The sequence below is a fragment of the Egretta garzetta genome, unplaced genomic scaffold (genome assembly GCF_000687185.1).
Source record: "Egretta garzetta isolate BGI_Z169 unplaced genomic scaffold, ASM68718v1 scaffold314, whole genome shotgun sequence".
Classification (NCBI taxonomy): Eukaryota; Metazoa; Chordata; class Aves; order Pelecaniformes; family Ardeidae; genus Egretta; species Egretta garzetta.
This window is the reverse complement of record NW_009259531.1, coordinates 2079940-2101640: the sequence shown is the minus strand read 5'-3', so window position 1 is coordinate 2101640 and position 21701 is coordinate 2079940. Positions and strand designations below refer to the sequence as shown.

At 37.8% G+C, this 21701-nt stretch overlaps 1 protein-coding gene across 1 annotated transcript in view; it reads right to left on the bottom strand.

The window, feature by feature from the left end:
• Window positions 1-1444: 1444 nt before the first annotated feature.
• Window positions 1445-21701, bottom strand: part of CHD9 (chromodomain helicase DNA binding protein 9) — a 98503-nt gene continuing 78246 nt past the window's right edge. The window contains exons 29-41 of the mRNA XM_035893125.1: window positions 21090-21147; window positions 20725-20767; window positions 20343-20562; window positions 20005-20207; window positions 18796-19704; window positions 16530-16693; window positions 14077-14349; window positions 13064-13232; window positions 10808-10947; window positions 10076-10297; window positions 9144-9272; window positions 6999-7103; window positions 1445-4869 (exon numbers count right to left, since the gene is read on the bottom strand). Coding sequence (XP_035749018.1) covers window positions 4006-4869; window positions 6999-7103; window positions 9144-9272; window positions 10076-10297; window positions 10808-10947; window positions 13064-13232; window positions 14077-14349; window positions 16530-16693; window positions 18796-19704; window positions 20005-20207; window positions 20343-20562; window positions 20725-20767; window positions 21090-21147 — 3499 coding nt within the window. The 3' untranslated portion in view covers window positions 1445-4005. The remainder of the gene's footprint in view (window positions 4870-6998; window positions 7104-9143; window positions 9273-10075; window positions 10298-10807; window positions 10948-13063; window positions 13233-14076; window positions 14350-16529; window positions 16694-18795; window positions 19705-20004; window positions 20208-20342; window positions 20563-20724; window positions 20768-21089; window positions 21148-21701) is intronic.

Sequence of the window (21701 nt, the reverse complement as noted above, 5' to 3'; positions counted from 1 at the left end):
CTTATGTTGAAGCTAATTATAGATGCAATAGACCTAGACCAGAAGCTGTTCATACAGCTAAATGTTAGTAACGTTCACATCACAAACAATTTCATGTAATGCTACACTGCAGATCCCTTTGTATTAACCATGGATACCATACAGCTAAATGTTAGTAACGTTCACATCACAATTTCATGTAATGCTACACTGCAGATCCTTTTGTATTAACCATGGACACTGGGCATTCACTGTGATGGTGTATTAGTACTGTCATCCAGAGCAAATAAATGAAAAAATGTATTACTAGATAACAAGGCAGAACTAATTTTCTCAGAGACAAGATAAAACAAGTAGGACAGGAATTTGCCTGGGACACCTTGTTAATAGTCTCATCTAGTCACCATATCCAGGGACTGTTTCAAAAAGGTTCAAAGGAGTGCAAGAAATTAACACCAATACTGTGCCTAGATCACCCGTTCCCTGCAAACAGTTTCACTGAAAAATAGAGCTAGTTGTATTTAATTTACAGACTAAGAGGATTGGATTGTACAATTACAAGACATGATTTTTCCCGTTTTTTTCTTTAAATCTGTGACAGTTTTCTAATAGACCTGCTAAAAATATATTTAAAAGTACTACTGGGGGTTCCACAGGACTTCCAAGGAAAAAAGAAACTGGAGAACATGAGAACAGAGCTCATACGCGCATCTGCATTTTTCACCACCTGTGAAAGAAAGCAGAAGCTCAGAAAGGACGATCACGATCTGAAGACAAAATTCAGACTGGAATAAGTAAGAAGGATACCACTGCATCATTCAAGTGCAATGACAGGTGAAAACAAGAAGGCACCCGACAAGCAGGAGATGACTCACATTCAGGAGAAGTGTCCGCGCCCTGTATAAAATATATGAAAAATAGCAATAGTAAGTGCTGCGTACGTAATTAGAAGATTTAATAAACACGTTGAAAGTAATGCAGAGTTTTAAAAAAATAAATATTCAAAAGGTACTCCGCTGCCAACATGCTTACCCTGGAACATTAGATGCATCATTATTTCAAATTAAGTCAACTTTTGGACCAGAACCTAGACTGTATACTCTCTTTCTAAATGTAACTACTGAAGGGCTGCAACAACAGCTTATTTTGTTTCTAAGATGACAGAATTAAGGAAACTGATTCCCAGAAAAATTACACAACAGTAGAACATGGTCTTGGGGGGTGGTGGTGGTGCGTTACATCCTTGGCTTGAGTTTTCTTGTGGTGGTTTTTTGTTGTTGTTTTGGGGGTTTTTTTTTAAAGTCTTAAGAATAACTTCGGTTTTAGAGCTTAACACTGAAACTTAACTTCTGCTGCTGAAAGCTACATGTTTAATCCTTACACAGACACCGTTATTTTCACATATTGAGGCCGACATCATGGGTAGTCAAAGAATATGTTTAATAAAAAATAATTAAACTTCCATTTGCTCTATAGAACATCATAGAAAGTAATTCAATAAATTACAAATGACTTTTTAAGACGCTTGTTCAACTACAGAAAGCAAATTCAGACTACACAGAACACAACTGGCAAATATTGCAAATGTCCAAAAAAAACCTGGACTAAGACTTGGATCATGAAGCCTGAAACAAGGGATAGAAATACAAGGCAATAACAGCTAAGGTTCTTTTAGTAACTACCAACACACACTTTATCATCACCTTGGATATCCTTTTAATTTTAACTTCAGTATTAGTGTAATTCTACTGAGGTTTCCTTATAACCCTTAACTTTATACAACCGTATTTGCATATAGTTTAGCTGATAATGGGACATTTTTTCCCCTTCTGGTTCAAACTGATTTAAAATAAACCCAATATATTATGTTCAAGTCTACACCAGCCTTCATTACTTGAAACTGTAATTGCCTTAGTACATAGAAAGAATCACTAGAATGGTAACCAAACTCACTTGACCATAATTAGGAAAATACTTTATTTCATAAATCTGATATAAATTAGGTTTTAGCCACAAGATTTAGGATTTGTTTTTATGGGGTAAGGGTGGGAAGTGATGGTACTGTTGACATAGTCCATCAGCAAACGAAGTTAATAACTGTTTGTAAAACTTTGGCTATTTCATAGATGCATCCTAGTTAAATAAAAGTGCTATGTTACAAAGGGAAAAATATTAAATATGAAATACTCTTCCCCCTTCCTCCCCCCCAATGAAGAATTGCTACCCCCTTCTCTTGGCAGTTTTTAATTTTCACTATTGCTAAGACACTGCATGAAGGGCCAAAAATCAGAATACTATTTGGGAAAATACGTAACCAGCACAATCCAAATGGTACTTGTATAATTGTGTAATTACATGTAATACTGCTTCTAATCATGGGGCTAGTCATTTTGCACATAGAAACTTATATTTCATTGGTAAAGTTCTTGATAAAAAAACAACACAGTTGTTTTACTGTACAAGCAAGCAACAGAACTATATCAAAATATACAGTTTTTGTTTTTTATTTTTAAATTTATCCCTTTGTAAAGCTTTTTCAATGACTTCTACTAGTACCTGTATCTATTTTCTCTTAACACTTGCCTATTCTTGGACCGCTAACGATGTAACCAAGGTCAACCGAAGTCTCAGTCAGTTCGGAACTTCTGTAAATGTGAATCTGGGCCTCGACTGTGTCAGAGTAATAGCAGCTTAAGAAGAAGGAGGAATCATATCACACATCAAATATTAGACAGATTTTATATAGTGAAGGGTTCTAAGGATTTGGACTTAAACAGATGCCTTATGCCCTGTTATTGTGGTTTCTAGGAATAATTTGTCTTCTTTACTATTCAAAGTGCTTTTTCTTTAGTGGGTAACTCAGCATTAATATATGAAGTGACATCCCAATAGTGATTTGGGGTAATATTTAATATTTAGTCAGATTTAAATCTGCAGAGAAGTTTAAACTCAAAAGGAGTTCAAAACTATCTATACTTTATTTACCATTATTAACTGGTAACTCCAGGAGGTTTTATGACATAAAACACAAATAGAAATCTACACAAACAAAGCAAACAAACAATTTTTACATGAAGTATGCAGTGTTGAAAGGTCTTTTCAGTGGCACTTTATGACAGTTTGCCTCTTCTGAGTCTTGGGGAAACTACTCCTCATTTTGGGACTTTTAATTCTGCAGAGGGAGCCCAAAACTTTGCAAGTTGTAAACTAAATAGATCTACATGGTGCCAAGTAGCATGAGATACGACAGTTCGTGCTTTAATTTCCCCTTACTGCTGTCAAAGAGAACAGTTGTAATAAGGGGGAAAAAAAAAAACCAACAGTCGTATCTCAAATAACTCAGATTTTAACATGATATACAGGATGTCTTTAGAAAACAAAACAAAACCTGAAAACAAGTAATAGAAACCAATGTAAACTTCCTAAACTAACTCAGCTGAGGTAACAGGTAGCCAGTTTAATTGGCTGATTGGGAAAAAATTTATCTTCTTTTAAACACACTTGTACCTGAATTGGAAACAGCAGTGCATCACAACACTAGAGCATTTTCATGTAATTAAAGCAATGGATGGTGATGTAGATTCTACAGCTTTCATGACATTCATTAGCTGCCCAAATTATTGCTGAGTTTTGATCTGTAAATTATAAGTGTCAAGGAGGCTGTAAAACTATATTCAAATTAAATCAATAATATGCATAAAGTATTCTGTGTTCACTGCAAATATATTAAATATACAGCTCTTACTTGAGCATTATTTTCATAAAATTAACCCCCCAACAAAATTATAATGCCTTTTGTTGTAATTTTACACCATTGTGTATTTGATAGTACATACAAGTTCAGAAACTTATGAACTTCAAGAAATATTACATGCAAAACGTCTCTGAAAGCAGTTTGCACTTCTAAACAAATACTGAAATGTTCGGTCAGTAAATCATTGATGCACTCAACACTGGGTTATTTACAATGAAATAATTAAAGAATAAATTCAAAATCAGTTTATAATTTAAGTGCAGAGTCTGGGGTCAGTCTTCATCGCTAGAATCTGAATCCTCAGATGAAGACGATGTACTATCAGATCCAGATGAAGCATCTGCTTTCTCTGAACCCTCATCTGTGCTGTTTTCGTTGTGAGAGCTTGGCTCTGTTCCCCCTTTGTCTTCCTGATCTCTAACCCTAGAATTTTCCTCCTTTTCTTCTGTGGGCTTGGCTGAGCCTGTGTCATTGCTTTCACTGTTCTGTACATCAAAAATATTAGACTGAGACAAAGCTGGGATATGAAGATTAAGGCCTGGAGTGAGAAGCATCCCTGGGTAAAGTATGTTGGACAGAAGTAATGGGTTAAGAGAGAGAGGATTGGCAGCTGCAGCAGCAGAGGATGTTGAAGGAGAACTTGAAACAGAGTTTTCACCACCAGTATCCGTATTTTGGTCTTCTGTCCTTTCTTTCTTTATATCTGCCTCCTTTGAATCGCTTCCCTTTTTTTCCTCTGAAATAGATTCTGTAGACTTTGCTAGAAGTCCTCCCATGCCCAGCAAGTTTGGTAATCCAGCCATCCCTGACAGCAGCATGGGGAACATGGCAGCCATGTTCTTCGCTTCTCCTCCAGTAGTTAAGCCAGCTGGCATTCCCATTAATCCTGCTGTTACCTGCAGCGACTGCAGGTTTTGCAGGTTTTGTTGTAAGGCCTGAAGACTAGGCAGATCCACTCCTGGAAGCAATCCGTTAGCTAGCAGGGGGTTAACTGATACGCTTGCAGCGGTGGCAGCTGCTGCAGCTGCTGTTGCCTTGGCAATCTCACTTTTGGGGCGCCTTCCTCTCCGGCTTACTTCTTCCCGCACAACAGGTCCAGTGAGAATACGGTCAAACATGCCTTCTGGAAGAAATCCCTGCAAGGGACACATTGGGCATTTTTAGTATTTTGAGAGCTTAAAGATGGGAAAGTAAAAGCGAATGAGAAAACCCAAGCATAGAGTAACAGTGTTAAAGATTATTCTGGTACGTTAGCGCAGCAGCTTGATCTCCAAACAACTCACTGGAATTTGTGGTGACTTTGTGTTATCACATTGCAAACGTCTAAAGGCCCGTTTCCACAGTGAGGTCTACACCAGTATCTTCTCAGACCCTCTGCTAACTCATCCTTAGAGGTTTGTTTGCAGATCAAGCTAAATATAGCTCATTATAGGCGCAATCTCAATTTAAAATCTAAACCAGCATTGCTTTGCAGTATTACCACATTCCAATCATTTGACAGTTTAATTAAAAAATTAGTTACACAATTTAAAGTCAAATATAAATGTGTGATTGCACACAGACCTCTGAGCCCTTTTTGCTACTGCTAGTGTCTTTTTAACATCCTCATATTTCACCTCATCCATAAACTTAAGAATAAACAGTAAAGACTCAAGTTCAATTAAAATGAAATTCAGAGCACTTCTTTTTAGGGCTTGCACAGTATTACTTCACCTCTGTAAGCCCTCCTACCTAATGATAAAGAAAGAACTGCAATGGACACTAGTATTATGGTCTTGAAAATTCCTCTTAAAAATGGCAACCATTAAGATCAGCTGTTACTCATCTCCGTAATACAATCAGCCTTTTTTTCCCCAGCAAATATCTCTGATTTAAACTAGCCTAATACAACTAGAGGAATTCAGAACTCATGCTCTGTTTTTCTGTCCTGTGGATCACTACTAAACTCTGGAAGTAATTCTGCAATTATTTATACCTTTGTTTACTGCAGTCTAATCCTGTACCTATTTTTCTACCAGAATATCCCACAAGGGTACTGGAGAGACTGGCATTTTAGAACTTCACAGAAAGATTACAAGTTCTGCTGACAGTGAACTAGGAAAAAAATGACTCGGTTGTTTCTTTGCCAGAGGCTGAAGGTGGAGCACAAATATAATGTACTTCTCATAAGTTGTAGTAGGTGAGGAAATAGACTTCACAAGCATATGACAAAACCGTCTTCACTTCTGATAGGCACATGGAGTGGAAGAGTAACTGGGTTACCCAGAAACCATTCTTTATAATATAACACTTTTTGAAGTTCAAAATATATCCTTATCTTCAAGGCAAACAGGGAATGAACTCAGAACCATACACCATACTTGAACCAATGACACTTAAAAGGAACAGCTACACAACAGTTCCCATAAGGAAAACGCGTGCCTGCCATTTTGATGGAACTGTGGACGAAGTCTATCAAAAAACTTTCTTCTTTTAAGTTTAACCAAGTAGAAACCTCAAACAAGACAAAACCTCAAACTCATTGAATGCATCTTGCTATTAGTAAGAAACTGGCTCAGGACTACCAGGGAATGTAGTACTCTTACCGCTAACTTTGTTGGTAATCCATACAGAAGGAATACATGGGCAACATTGAAGTTGTAGTGCAGACTTACTCCTAAAAATATATATTAATTTATTAACCTCCTTCCCTCCACTGGAATCTCAACACTAGTTTTTAGCTAAAACCAAAACCTTTAAGAAATAGAAAACAGAAATTCTAACTAGCAGAAAATAGCTATATTAATACTTGATTTACATTCTGATTGAAAATAGTTATTTCTTAAAGGTGCACACTGAAAGTAAATCCATTAAAAAGTAAAGTAAGTATTTAAAATTGTATTTATCTTCCTAACTGTAACTTTAAATATACAAAAGTATTCTGCGGGCTTTCCTAAAAGCCTTCAAGGCTACATTTATGAAATTAAGAAGTCATAGTATTATAGCACCTTCAACCACATCTCTAATTTGGGGATGCTAGCCACTGTCCCTCCCTTCCTCCTCCTGACAGCTGTGCCAGCAAACCAGTTTAGGGAACTGAGCTGGCAGAGGAAAAAAAAAACCAACTCACCAAACAAACCAACAAACCCTAACTTTGACTCACATTCCGCATTTAATATAGAATACCAGAAATTACAAGCTTTTGGCATGCCCTTTTTTCCCGTTTGCCTTGTTTGTTTTTAAGATACATTTCATGTCACAGTTATCTTATTCTGCAAATACTCACAGATTGTTTTACAACTTCTCCCCATTCAGGAGCCACTCCATACTCTGGATTTTCTTTCAAGAACCTGCACAAATCCTTCAGAGGGGGAGCAAACGCACCCCCTACCTGAGAAGCAGAAGACAGAAGTCAGGAAATACTTCTCATTCAATAAGAAAAGGCAACATTCATACCCAAGAGTTTCATTTTTGCCTTTTATATAAAACTATACAAGTAAAATCTCACTTTAAATTATCAGTTAGTATGATACCACTTTTGACTGATTCCTGATGGTATATGCAAGAGATTCTTGATTTGTTCTAGATCTACTGAACATCTATTAAACTCATACTTTGCAACTTCAGTATTTGACATTCCTACTCATATTTCATATCAGTTTTTTAGACATGCAATGAATGGAAGAGCAACCACATGACTAGAGAACAACAGTGGTCCGAGTATTACCAAGAAGGTTGTAACTACAACCTTGTTCAACTTTTCCTTTATCCACTATCCACTTTATAAGTCCTATTCTATCATCTCAGGCAACTTCTAAAAATACTTCCATTTAGAGGCTCTGCTTCTCTTGTGAAATTATTTCTTCTATCTTTTCATGCAAAAAAGGCTAAGTTAAGATTGCTAGACAGCATGTCCTAATAAAATCAGGTAAGCAGGCAAGTAAGTTTTCAAATTAATCAGAAGTATTATTCAGATCTATAAAGAAAGAAGAAACGGCAGAAAGAAGAAAGGAAGAAGTATTCCAGTTTCTGCACAACTTTCTCTATAAACTGCAACTTAAACTCACGTCTTCTAGGCTACTTTTGGTCCCCTCATCCCCTACTACTGAATGTGTAACTGAACTAAAAAAGAAAATGAGACAAAATGAGTTTGGTGATGCAGAGAAGTTGAGAGCAGGTTATAAATGGGAAAACCGAAGTTAACGAAGTAACAGAACAGAATCTCAACTACAGTGTGGGAATTTATTAGAGAAAAAAGACATCATTGAAAGACAGGCTTTTTACAGCATGCACAGATCAAATCTCTCACTTCTTGATCATCAGCTCTGAAAAGATTCCTTGGGGCACGGCTTACTGTAGAGCAGCCAAGGGTCTGTTTTTCAAGAGGCTAGCAATCACGCAGATTCCTCTTTAGAGCTCCTGCCTCAATGCACTGAAGAGATTAAAGACTCTCAAATTCTGCCTCACTCTCCTCTACAGATACAAAAAGTTTCTGACCTTAATACAGCCACATAAAAAAATTTCCTGCTTTCCTTGCAACTGCTCTCTAACAAAAAGAAAAGCCATCAGTATCACAAGAGAAAATGCTCCATACATTGACGCAATACCTCAAAGGCTCCCACTGGACTGCTGCTCCGGTACTACACTGACATTCAAAGACACCATCCCACACACCTGTCCAAATTTGTTCAATAAACAACAGTAATGTTCTGTATGCTTTTCTCAAATATTGCCTTTTAGCCTTCCCCAAAGCCTACTTAAACACATTATAACTTTCCCACACCTTGATCACCTGTCCAAGAACTTGAATTCATCACCTGGTCTCCCATCTTCCACTGTTGGAATTTTATACAAGAATCCCCCTTCTACTTTTGTTCCTGTTACACTACTGTTTAACCCAGCAATGTGATTTACAATGGATATATACTGATGAACTGTAAGTGTCAAATACCAGCGATAACTGAAAAAAGGAAAAAGCAAAATAATCCACTACACAGGATTTATGCAATTCCGATCAAAAGTTTCTATGCAGGGTGCACTACCAATACAATTTTAATCGTGTCAAAAGTAGCAATGAGAAGATGTACACAAAATTTAGAACTCGTGAGAATGTTGTAACTTTGATCAGAACAACATATATTTCAGTGGCCATGCCTCTGTATTGGTCAATGGCACAAATATTGAGATACAGAGCGTTCAATTGTACCTGAATGTAAACCACAGGTTAAGTTTCTAGCCATATCTTACATATTTTCATAGTTGCAAAACGTATACTGCAAGATTGTCATTGACTTTTTTGCTCTGTACCAAAACCTTAAACCAAAAACCTTTCGTTTGTACACAGTATTTTAGCAAGTGTAATATTACAATTCTTCATTTCAGGTCACTTTTCATTTGAGGAACACTGGAATGGGAACAGTAATATAAATACCTTTCTTGCATTTCTTCTATTTATGAGCTGAACACGTTCTTCACCAGTCAAACTATTAACGTCCAGTTTATTAGGGTTTCGACAACGGTGCCTTTTTTGTTTGGGCCTCCCATCGTGCAGCTGCATCCTCTGTTATAAAGGAATTAAAAAGCCAATTATCTTTCTGATATAACTGTTTTAAAAATGGTAAGATTATCTGTGCATTCTCTTGAGTCAGGTATTCTTTTGAAGTCATCTTCTATTTCAGAAACATTTAGTTACAAAGCTAATTTACTATTCATGATCATATAATAAGCAGCCCAGTAGGCAGCACTAAATCCTCTGATGCCTCTATGCATTGCTTTGTTTTAGTAATTTTTCAGTTTTCAACAGTGCTTTAACTGTCAGGAATGTTGCTACTATTTTGTATTGTAACATCTTTTCAGACAAATAAGGTTCTTATTCCAGACGTCACAAATATGATTTTCTTACATTCTGTTCAACATCAACAGACCTTGAATTCAGAGGTAAAATGAGAACATAGTACCCACACAAACATCACTACTGTAACACTGCAATGTAGGTATGAGATACATCCCACAGTAAAACCTTTAATCCTCTTGCACATCACTAAATATGCTGTTACACATTTTCAGCTCCCATCATCATTATCATGATAATATGAGTTTTCTTATCTTAGATAATTTTTTTTAATCCTAGGTGAAATTAGACAAAGATAAAATGTCTTTGTTTAGTGCTATTTTTCTTGGCAACTACATATATGAGAGAAAAGGAAGACGTGCAGAGCTCAAATTATGTAAAAAGAAATGGACATTTTCCTTTTCCTAAACAAAAGAAAGAGTAATTCCATGTAACACTGAATACAAATTCAAATATATTTTATGAGAAATGTTTTACTATTTACCTAAAACAGAGCTGAAAGGAATACTCACAGGAATACAAGCTCCTGAATCTTCAACATATCCAGGATGTTCTTTAAGCCACCTTTCTAAATCTTTTCTTTTGGGGGCATCATCACCCGCAAGCCGCGTTCCATCTTTTAGGTTAATAACAGGAACTGGACTCTCTGCATCAAGCATGCCTTGGGACTGCGTGTAAGTGAGCGCTGGGTTTATTCCTGCAGCAACCTGACAGGAGTTAATACCTGGATTAACCTGGAGAAATTTAAAATATTTAAGTTCTCCATAGAAAACAAATCATCACAATTCCTTCATGTATGATACACTGAAGGCCACAGTCCTGCAGACCATTATGAACACACTCAAAGGCTCAGTGAGGTTACTCATGCCATAAAGGACGCTCCCTTTAAGTCACAGTACAGTCAAGTCCCGTAACAGATGTTACAGGAAAGGATGTCAGAAAGTGGTGCTAGGTCAAATATCAAGTTTTCAATAATATATTGTTAATTACAGTTCATCAAAATTACAATTAAACTTACTTTTTAAAAATAGTTACCAATATTGAATATATCTGATGATTAGTAAAATTCTATCAGTTCTTAATTGTGTACTCATTAACTGTCTGTGAACAATTTCAGAAAAAAACCCAACCCAACAGTTTTGAGTAATAAAGTTTTTATTGTATGTTGACAGCTGGTTAGGCTCGGTTAAGGGATTAACAGTAATTTGGACCTTCTTTTTGGACATAAAATCAAGTTTACTTACATGATTAGGCTGTTTAGTTCTATTTATAAAGAGGACATCAACTCCCTCCACATTCTTCCTTCTCCCTCTTCTCTTTTTGACTACAGGCTGACTGTCAACTACGACTCCATTGGCACTGGCTGTTAAGTGACTGGAAGTACCTAATTAATGATGCAATTAAGATTAGTGTCAGATGCATGAGCTGTTTATAACAAGAAACATGACTGAATTAAAAAAGGAAGTAAGATTACTTGAAATAGTGCAAATGCATATAATTTCTACATGTAATATCTAACAGAAATTGCCCATTGTTTTATGACTGTTTAAAACACTTAATATCAGGCTCTGAAAAGCCACTCTACTATGGAAGTTTCCTATTACTCCCCCCACGCCCTCAAAATAAATCTGTACAGGGAGGAGAGCTGTTAAAAATTGCTGAGATCACACACACTCAAGAGGCAGACATCCCTAAATAAATGTTTATAACAAGACCTTAATGGTATGTTGCAAAAGAACATGAAACTACAAAATGCAAGTGAAGGATAGTATTTTTTTTAAAGGACATGTTCTCATCCACAAATGTATGCAATCTCAAGGAATTACAGTCATTTAATCAGAAGCTGGCCTAAATCAAGCACTCAATTTTAATAATTTCAAATATTTTAATCCAAATTTTAACTACTTACTTTAGGCTCATTTTTATTTGTCAGTGTATTGGGTTTGTGTGGCAAGGTTTCGGTAGCAGGGGGTTACAGGGGTGGCTTCTGTGAGAAGCTGCCAGAAGCTTCCCTGTGTCCAATGGGGCCAATGCCAGCTGGCTCTAAGACGGACCCACCGCTGGCCAAGGCCGAGCCCATCAGTGACAGTGGGATAAGATACTTAGGAAGGGGAAAAAAAAAACCTGCTGTAGAACAGCAGCCAGGGAGAGAGAAGTGAGAGGATGTGAGAGGAGGCCGGGGCAGACAGAGGGCAGGAGGGGCTCCAGGCGCCGGAGCAGAGATTCCCCTGCAGCCCCTGGTGCAGCCCATGGCGAGGCAGGCTGTCCCCCTGCAGTCCAGGGAGGCCCACAGGGGAGCAGATCCCCACCTGCAGTCCAGCAGGACCCCACGCCGGAGCAGGCTCCTGGCAGGGCCTGTGGCCCCGTGGGGGGAACCCATGCTGGAGCAATCTGTTCCTGAAGGACCACACCCTGTGGGAAGGAGGAACCCACGCTGGAGCAATTCATGAAGAACTGCAGCCTGTGGGAAGGTCTCACACTGGAGAAGTTCATGGAGGACTGCACCCCGTGGGAGAGACCCCAGGCTGGAGCAGGGGAGCAGTGTGAAGAGTCCTCCCCTGAGGAGGAAGGAGCAGCAGAGACAGCGTCTGATGAACTGACCCCAACACCCATTCCCTGTCCCCCTGCACCACTCGGGGGGAGGAGTTAGAGAAAACTGGGAGTCAGGTTAAGCCTGGGAGGAAGGGAGGGGTGGGGGGAAGGTGTTTTAAGATTAATATTTTTTATTCTCTCCTAACTCTGATTTAACTGGTAATAAATTAAACTGATTTCCCCAAGTCGAGTCTGGTTTGCCCATGATGGTAACTGGTGAATCTCCCTGTCCTTATCTCCACCCACAAGCCTTTTGATATATTTTCTCTCCCCTGTCCAGCTGAGGAGGGGAGCGATAGAGTGGCTTTGGTGGCACCTGGTGTCCAGCCAAGGTCAACCTACCACAGTCAGTGTACACCTACTGTGCTTTTTTTTAATGAAAATAAGCTGTAAGTTTTAGGGTCAACCTACCACAGTCAGTGTACACCTACTGTTAGCTATAAGCCAAAAATTGGTTCTAGACTGTTGCCCTCCACCATTTCTTTACATGAGACACAGGAAAGAATATAAAGAGTGCAAATTAACACGGCATAAATCTGGAATCTTCATCTTCACTTACAAACTAGCCACACTAAGTTGTGATTTAAATGGACAGTCAGTGTAGAGCGATGCACTTTGCGATTATTAGTATCTTCTCCTGGGGGTATTTATAATGTATAATAGCATCCTTCTAATAAGCAAACATTACAGTAACTGACACTGTGAGAGAGTATTCACGTGGTTCAAACTCACTCTTCAGCTTAGGTGCCCAGTTTCCCCAGCACACTGGAGAGAATTCCTCCAGAGTGCAGTTTAGAACAAATAACACTGCAAACACCTCTCTCCACTGCCTGTGCAAGGAGATCAACAGAAGAACCCAGAGTATAAGATTTATTACTAACTCTTATGCTCTCTGACATTTTATGTACCTGATTCGGGAAGTGATTTGGGGAAGTTGACAAGGCTGATTTCTGAAGCATTCTGGAGTTCACGTAGCCGAGCCAGGTATTGCTGCTGTCCCAATGCACCTTCCTCACTTTCAAATGGTCTTTTCTGAGATAGTCCCTGCTTCTGAAAAGTCAATTTCAAACCACCTTCCTGTTAAATAAATCCCAGGGTTAGAAGAGTCTCTTCTGAAGCAGAAACAATTACTTTATAATCAGGATTCTCACAGACAAACAGTTACTCCAGAAGAGTTGAGCAAGAACGAAGACCTGAAAACAAGTCTTTCTTCTCTTTATGCAAAAAAAAAAAAAACAAACCCACAAACCAAAAAACAAAAAACAAAGAAAAACAAACAGAACAAAAATTTCTTGGCATTGCTTCTATGAATATAAATTTTAGGTTATCTACTATCTTAACTGAAAAATCCAGACACAGAACAGCTGTCCAGCTCCCTAATCTAGTCCTAAAGAAACGCCAAGCCCAATTACAAGAGGAAGTTTTCATACATTTTTATATGCTACCAAACAGGTTTCAAACTACACGTAAGAAAAACGTTTGACACTTCTAGCCTGCATTTAAACTGGGAAATTTACCTGTAAACCTCCAAAAGGCCATGAAATAATAAAGTGCTTGCTGGGTAGGTTATGCTGAAGTGTTCAAAAAAAGCCAAACAACAGAAATATCTTTTTTTACTAACCATGTTTCTTAGAAATAGCATCAAACAGGCTGTCTGAAGAAAGGCAAAATTTCAATTCAGGGAGAGAAGTAACAGTGATTCCTTCCAGCGACTTATGCAAATTAAAAAACAAACACACACAAAACCCCCCAAAAAACCAAACCCCAAAACCAAACACTCAATGCCCAGAAGCAGCAGACCCAAATACCCACAAACAAGTGTGTGAAGGAAGTGAGAGTGAGAGCAGGCAGCCACTTGCAGGTAAAGCATGCCGCACACCGCAATCGCAATCAGGTCCTAGGGCAATAAAAATAAACATACGTCATTGATTTTCACTGTAAACTCCTTTTCTCGTACATGCTTCTTCACCTTTGACATCTGTGGCGATTGATCATATTCTTCTTTAACACCTGCAAGAGGGGGTGTTGGTGCGCTGGGCTCACTGTAATCTGCAGCTGCACCTGGGCTATCCAGAAGTTTGGTTGTGTAGAAAGATGCCACTGTATTGCTGTCATAGCTCCTTCTTGCTGATGGCCATTTACCTTTCAACACTGTTTGACAAATACTATCTAGTCGATTAATCATAACTCGATCCTAAAAAAACAGAGAAAGTATTTTTGTAAGACTAATGCTTACCAACACTGTACACATTACATTTATGTATTACCTTCTCATTCTAAAAAGAAGTGACAAAATCGTTAATCACGGGACTTGGACCTAAAAGATTTCGAAGTTCCTGGACTTGCACAGATTCACTGTAAAACTCCATGAAAGCCACCTCTGTACTTAATTTCACCACCAGTAAACAAATGTGCGATCTCACCTATACAGGGTCTGGGGCCTGCAAATGCTTGAAACACATTCTTTCACTTATTTTTAAAGGACAGATATGGTAACTACCAAAGCAGTATTTGTGGGTCTGGCTTGGACTCACTGGTAGCTGGGGCTGAACCTGTGGGCAGCACCATAACACACCTGGAAAACAGCATTTATAAAACTAAATCTACAGAGTTTTATTCCCGTCTCCTTTTAGCTTTTGAAACCATATTATTCCTCACAATCTTAAGACACCAAACACAGACTGGACTGCACACACCTGTGTAATAAGTCCCAATAAATTCAGCTAAGTAAGTACATGTAGACTCCAGGAACTACTATGTTTTCTGATGCTTTCAGAGTGCAGTTATTTGTAACTAGAATCTGTAACAGAACTACTTGTTCTGTAAGCAAATATTCTTCACCAAGTTCAAGATCCTCCCCCCCGTATTTAAAAAAAAAAAAGGTCTGATTTTGTACACCCTGAATGTCATTTTTCACAAACTGCCAAGCACCTGTGACATGGAAGTTTTGTTCCCCTTCTCAAAACAAACGTTCAAAAGTTATGAAGAGTGGTATTTAAATTTAAATGCATCTGCCGGGAGCAAATGTAACAGTAACTAAAAGCTGAAAGTTATGATCCTACATCTGTTTTTCCCTATTTCATCACCCTTGGTGTCTCCTGCATTGCCTTCCTTTTCAGACTTTGCTCAACTTCCTGACCTTGAAACTTTTCCTTCAATACAAGCTTGTGATCTGGCTCTGAATTTTCAAGCTGATTTGCAACTCATGCCTGTTCCACAGAAGGAGATTTTGAAATTATGATTTTTATTAAAATACCAGTGGTTGTTTTTTATATAGCATATGCCTAGCAACACACTAAACAAGCTGAAACATGCTAAAATGTCTTTAGAACTATTGAAAAATATATGCATCAAAAATCTGTCATAGAAGTAAACATCACATGGGCTTTCCTACACTTAAAAAAAAGGTGACACACTAAAGCCTGTAAGTGTAATACTAACTATAAAAGCAAGTGGATTTTTCAGACCCAGAATGTCCAAAACAGTCTCATTTTCCATAACTGTCAGGAAAGAAACCTATCCAAAATTATATCACAGTTAAAGTTTATGTAGTGAACAGGCATTCCAGCAATTCACAATTTTTGCTTCATCTTCTTAGTAAGCTAATAATTTAAAGTGTTAGAAACTGCTCTGTGGTCTTCCAAGGTATGTCAGCCATAGATATGACAACAGAGCTTAAAAATATTCAGTATTTATTTCAAACAAGAATAATTACCAGTCATTTAGTGTTATACATAGAATCATAGAATGTTTTGGGTTGGAAGGGACCTTTAGAGGTCATCTAGTCCAACCCCCAATTTAATTAAATAGTCCTTATTTATTATCTTTTCAAAGTATACTGTAGAGTTTCACTAATTCCCATATGGAATCATACAGTTAAATTTTAACATAAAATTTCTATTACAACAGGGCTTCAGCCAGCCCATAATTGAATATGATTTAGGATTTTGCAACGTAGCTTGAAGGAGTCCTACTACTATTACGAAAGTTTTTCTAATATTTAGCTTAACTGATTTCTTACTCTGTTTCTTTTTTTACATTCTTTCAGACTACTCTAAACAATTCCTTTCACTGACTTAAGATCATCCAATTACCTGATAAATTACCTCATCTTCATCTTAAATATGCTTCCTTTATAAAGTTTTGTTTCTTATCTGAATATTCTGTATTTTACAGATATAGCTATACAACTGATGTGTAAAGATGCTTCATCATAATTCTACTATAATTTACCCTGAACAAAATCCTGTTTTTTTTTTTTCCAAGATCTTCCCACAACTCAGTGGTATGGTTTTAACGTATTTACTTGAATACTAATATCACAGCCCACCTTCCCCTACAGCTTTGGTTTTCAAGGTAGTATTATAAACTTGCCTTTGGCCAGTAGGATGCAGCCAACATGTATCCACCTTGTAGGAGATAACTGGAATTTGGTGTCCCATTGTTCATCTGGAAACTGTCTTGCGTCTCATCTTGTATTGTACTCAGAGAGGCTACACTCTCTTCATCGTATGCTTTTATATGCGGGGTTCCTTCTGCTAAATAAAACCACTAATATCATTTGATGTTGTAAAGAAGTTAAACACTCACTGTAGGAGGTTCAGCTGAACATAACACACAGAACAACGTTCAAGAGAAAGTCCAAACACAAAGTTAAACCAAAGAATTAATCTCTTAGGTTTTTCAGGATGACTGCTGATCTTTTTCTAAGCATGTAAATTCCACACATATTCCTGCTAATATTTCAAGAGCTTAGCAAGCCAAACATTTAGCTATTTGAAAACAGACATGCTTCAGAGTAATCTGATAGACAGACCATACTTATTTTAACATATTGCCTTTGTAAGCCAAGAAGCACTAAAATATAGAATTAAACTGAAATAAAAGGTGTCTATCACCTAAATATGGCAAAGCTATTGGGATACTACTATAAATTAAAGACATTTCATTTACTGAATGGAATGCTGGATGTTCCGTGTCTTGAACACATGCATTTGCATCATTTCATTTTTAAAATTATAATCACAGAGGATTTTTTTCCTAGTATCCTTTCAGTGTGTCCTCTGACTTTCTTCTACTTCTTTCCTCATTATTATTTTACTTTTGCCTCCATCCAGAGAGCAATGTAAGTTTCACTATGACACAGGAAACAGTCTGAAACTAAAAAGAAAAAAAAAAACCAACCAAAAAAAAAAGCCACCCCAACAAACCCAGAAAACCAAAAATGGGGGCCAGGGGAGGGGGGATGGGCTGGGGGAAAGGGGAAAGCCCTGCCTGAAAAGGTAAATACTTCATAAGCAAGAGTAAAGAGTATTGAGGGGACGATTCTATAGAACTCAAATTTGTCCTTAACAATAGCTAGGCATCGAGTCATCGCCCTTAAAAGGTATTTCAAATGTGAGAAGTATGCCAAAGGAAGATCATTGTACAACATATGAAATTAAATCTGGGCTTAAAATGAAAATGCAGATGAAGTTAACAGAATTTTCCAGCATTTATCAGTCTCTTCAACACGAACTTAACAGCAAAATAGCCACAAAAAGAAAGACTGACTGATTTACAAAATTTTGCAACCTGAGGATGGCACAATCACTTGCCTGAACAGACTGAGCTGGCAGAAAGCAAGTCTAGTATTTGGACTTGTAGTAAATGTTGTAGTATCCACCATGTAAATCTAAATATTTATGTCATAAGCATTCCTTTTCTCTCACTGTTTTCATGTCTGCATACAATTCTTTACTCTAAAAATGTCCTTCCACTGCTACAGTCAGCAGCATCTTAATCATTTTGTTTAAGTGGCATTTTACTCGCCCAGTAATCATTTTCCCAGTAAATTATCCCTTTGGTTTCCATTTGTCATTTCCGCAGATGAGAGGATCAATCTGATTAACACAATGGCTTTTTCCCTGAGGTACTGGGAAAAAAATAGCTTATTTACTTATGCTGTAATCCCCACCACTTAACTTGCTCCTCTTCCTTTTTCTACTACCATTCGTTATCACACAATAGAGAAATCTTTCCACGTCCTGAGTTTCAATGGAGCAAGAGTAGAGGACACTTCATAGTATCAAAATAAGGAATGTGTTAAATAACGATTGGTTGGTTTATTAAAAATTTTAAATTACTTCATTAATCAGAGGTTTTTGCTTCTAACTTTGAAGCTTTCAGAAGTGGCTCTGTGTTATTTGGTCCCATGCTCCGTAATTGCCTCAATCTTTCCTATGACTTTCTAAGACTAAACACTTTTAAAGTGTTGACCAAGAGTGGAAAAAACAAACAGGGAAACCAAAACAATCTCTATGTTCAGGAAGAAAAAGAAGCCGTAACAGGGAATCTATACACACTATATTTCCAGAAAACATCAGCCATTCAACTCTCCTCCCACAGGTGAGCCACATGCACAGTAAGCTTGATTAGGGAATCCGTCAACAAATCCTAACTACCTCATCCAAGGCACTGATATGAAGCAAAGAAAATGCTGTATCCCTGAAATTCTTACAACTCACTTGAAGAATCAAGCAAATATGTTTATTTAAGTTTACTTTTGTGGGATTTAATACCCTTTTTAAGACATTTTCCCATTAAGAATAAACTTGTTCACTTTAACAGTTTTACTGCAGAAATAAGACTACACACATACCACGTTTTTGTGCCTCCTCTTCATCACTATCACTCTCTTCAGACGATGATGATGATGACGACGACGATGATGAAGAGGAGGAGGAGGAGGATGAAGATGCTGAAGAACAAGATGAAGATGATGAAGAGCTAGAGCCTGATCGAGAGTGGGAACAAGATGAGGAAGACGAAGAGGATGAAGATGATGACCTGGAAGAACAGGATGATCTATCTGAGTCAGAGTCTGAGTCAGAGCTAGAGTCAGACCCCCTTTTGCTGACTCTCTGTTTTTTGGAAGCTGGGTTTGGAGTTAGAGGCTCTGTCCTTGCTGCCACCATGCGCCTGTCTGTTTCTGTCTTCACGCTAGGTTTGTGGTCTGTATTGTGGATTGGTGTGCCATTTTTTGGACTCAAAGGTTCAGATTTCATTATTGTCTGTGTCTCCTCTGTAGACATAGATTCCTCTTCAGAAGACTGAGGGTCCTCTTTCAGATTCTCATTTTTAGCTTTTGCGTCCTCAAAAGCGTTCACTTTAGCATCTGACAATCTTGACTGAGGTGTAAGAGGAGAAGCAGATAATGCCATCTGGTACTGATGCAAGAGGGGAGTAGAAGTCCTTGAGAGTGCCACTTTGTTTTGATTATAGTTCCTCTGTGCAGACATAAATGAGAGTTCAGGATCACGAAGAATATGATAATCTGTCCTGCTAACTCCATGTTTAGCAGCTCCAATAAGTAAATCCCTGTCGTGAGTCCCACACTCCCACCAGACAGGTAAGTCTGGGTTTGGCTGGCATAGTTTTAGTCGTTCAAACAACTGTGGGTGTCTAAGAGCCTGCTCTCGCACTTTCCTTAGGAGTTCAATGCGATACAAAGTCCGAGAAGCACGCTCCTCTGTAATTGGCTGGATAAAAATGTTTGGGTCTACGAGTTCTGTATGAAAACAAAACAAAGATGAGAATCTGGCAACCCCCCCGCTGCAAATCAATACTAGAAGTAGATGGCTTTAATCAGTTAATATATCTCTTCCCATTACAAGCTTTCAATTTTACACTTAACATGTTTCCTTATTTCCTTCTCCCCCATTTTTATTTTGGAACATATGAAAGAAAAACCTTTTCAAGCTAAGCACTGGCAATTTTACACTTAACATGTTTCCTTATTTCCTTCTCTTTATTTCTTTAATTTCAGAAATTAAAGCTAAAACTAAAAGTAAAAAATATATACACCCACCTTCTTTTGAGGGGAGACGACAGACTCTCCGGCACATTGACATAAACGCATACAAGTACTTCTCTAAGCTCTCATCAGTTTTCTTATGCAGTCTAGCCATTGCTCTGAATTTGGTCCAATCAAATCGCCCCCTTTCAGGATCAAACACCACTCCAAAAGTGGACACAACTCTGTAGAAGTCAGCTTCTTCTCTTCTTGTCCATCTTGATCAGCAAGAAAAAAATAGGAAATTCTGTCATTTTCTTCACTGTTTCACACAGCTAGCAACTATTATTTCTTCTTTTCTTTTTTATTACATGAGGATGTATTAAAAATGTGTATTTACATGCTGCACATACCTTTGCTGTCTTTCAATCTTAGCAGCCATCTTCGGATTTAGAGCAGCTTCTTCATAGGGAGGCTGCATCATATTAGTTTGTATTGGGAATGCTGGCTGGATCTGCTGGGCCTGCCTATTTTTACTTGTTCGTTGATAAGCTGTTATTAGGCGGCGAAGACGTGTTGTTAAGGCAGACTGAGTGGGCCAATAGATTTTGTCTCCTTCCATCATTTGTCCATCTATATTAAAACAAAGTCACAGGAAAAATAAAGAAGTTAATCATTGCTGGTGCCTGTGATTCCACACTAGGCAATCTAAATACGTTTTAGCTAAGAGTCAGGAGAACAAAACAATTCAAAATAGATTGAATTGGCTCAAATTTGAAGTTTTATATTCTTTACCTCCATCTGCTATTACTAGATCACCTGGGGATGAAACATCATCCTGTAGAGAAACAAAAGTGAAGCAAAATTAAAAATGTATCCCTCTCCACAGATTTAGGTTAAACTTACACCTTGCAGACAATTTATGAGTATGACAAAAAACAAGATTAACATATAGTTTGGACAAGTGACTAACAAAGCATACAACAGAATTATACAATTCCCTCCCATTCCCCTCTGCCCACACAAATGCAGAAACACATGGGAGTTAATTCTATCAATTTAGAGAAATATAGGAAAATGTTACTATTTGCTCAACGAAAAGGTGGAAGTATTACATTCTAAGTGTGTTAAAAGGAGCTATTAAGAGGTGCCTACTATACCTCTATGTCATCTTTAAACATTGCTGGTGCTGGTTTGTATTCTGGATCTTCTACATCCCTGTTAAAATTTCAACACAAAAGAACCCACTTAGTAATGTAAGTCCTTACTCTTTTCAATTAAGGAAAACTCATTTAAGTTTAGTTAGATATACTGTATTTAATTTCTTATTTGAAACGAGGAAAATTTTTCATGGCTTGAATACTGTCTGCCCCCCCGCCCCCTGCCCCCAATTCACTATCTCATTCAGAGATGTTCTTTATGACCATAGCTGCTAACCTCACTGATGAAGCAATGAATAAAAGCAGTTCTCCCTTTCAGCAGTTATCAGCGATACTCAAATTGATCTACTGGGGTCACTGGTTAGCTACACAAGACAAGTACACCAAGCTGACTGACCTGAAATCAAGTTAAATAGGTCTGTAGCACTCTGCCTTTGAAGGCTTTTGCACTTCAGTGTCTAAGCAATATTTCTGATACAGTAACACAAGGTAGAGTCTTTGTTAACAAGTTGCTGCGTTTTTCCTTTAATTGTGAAATCCCAAACTTCAATGGTTCTGTTACACTGTTCCCAACTCTCTTCCACTCCCACAATCAAAGTATTATTTTTCACA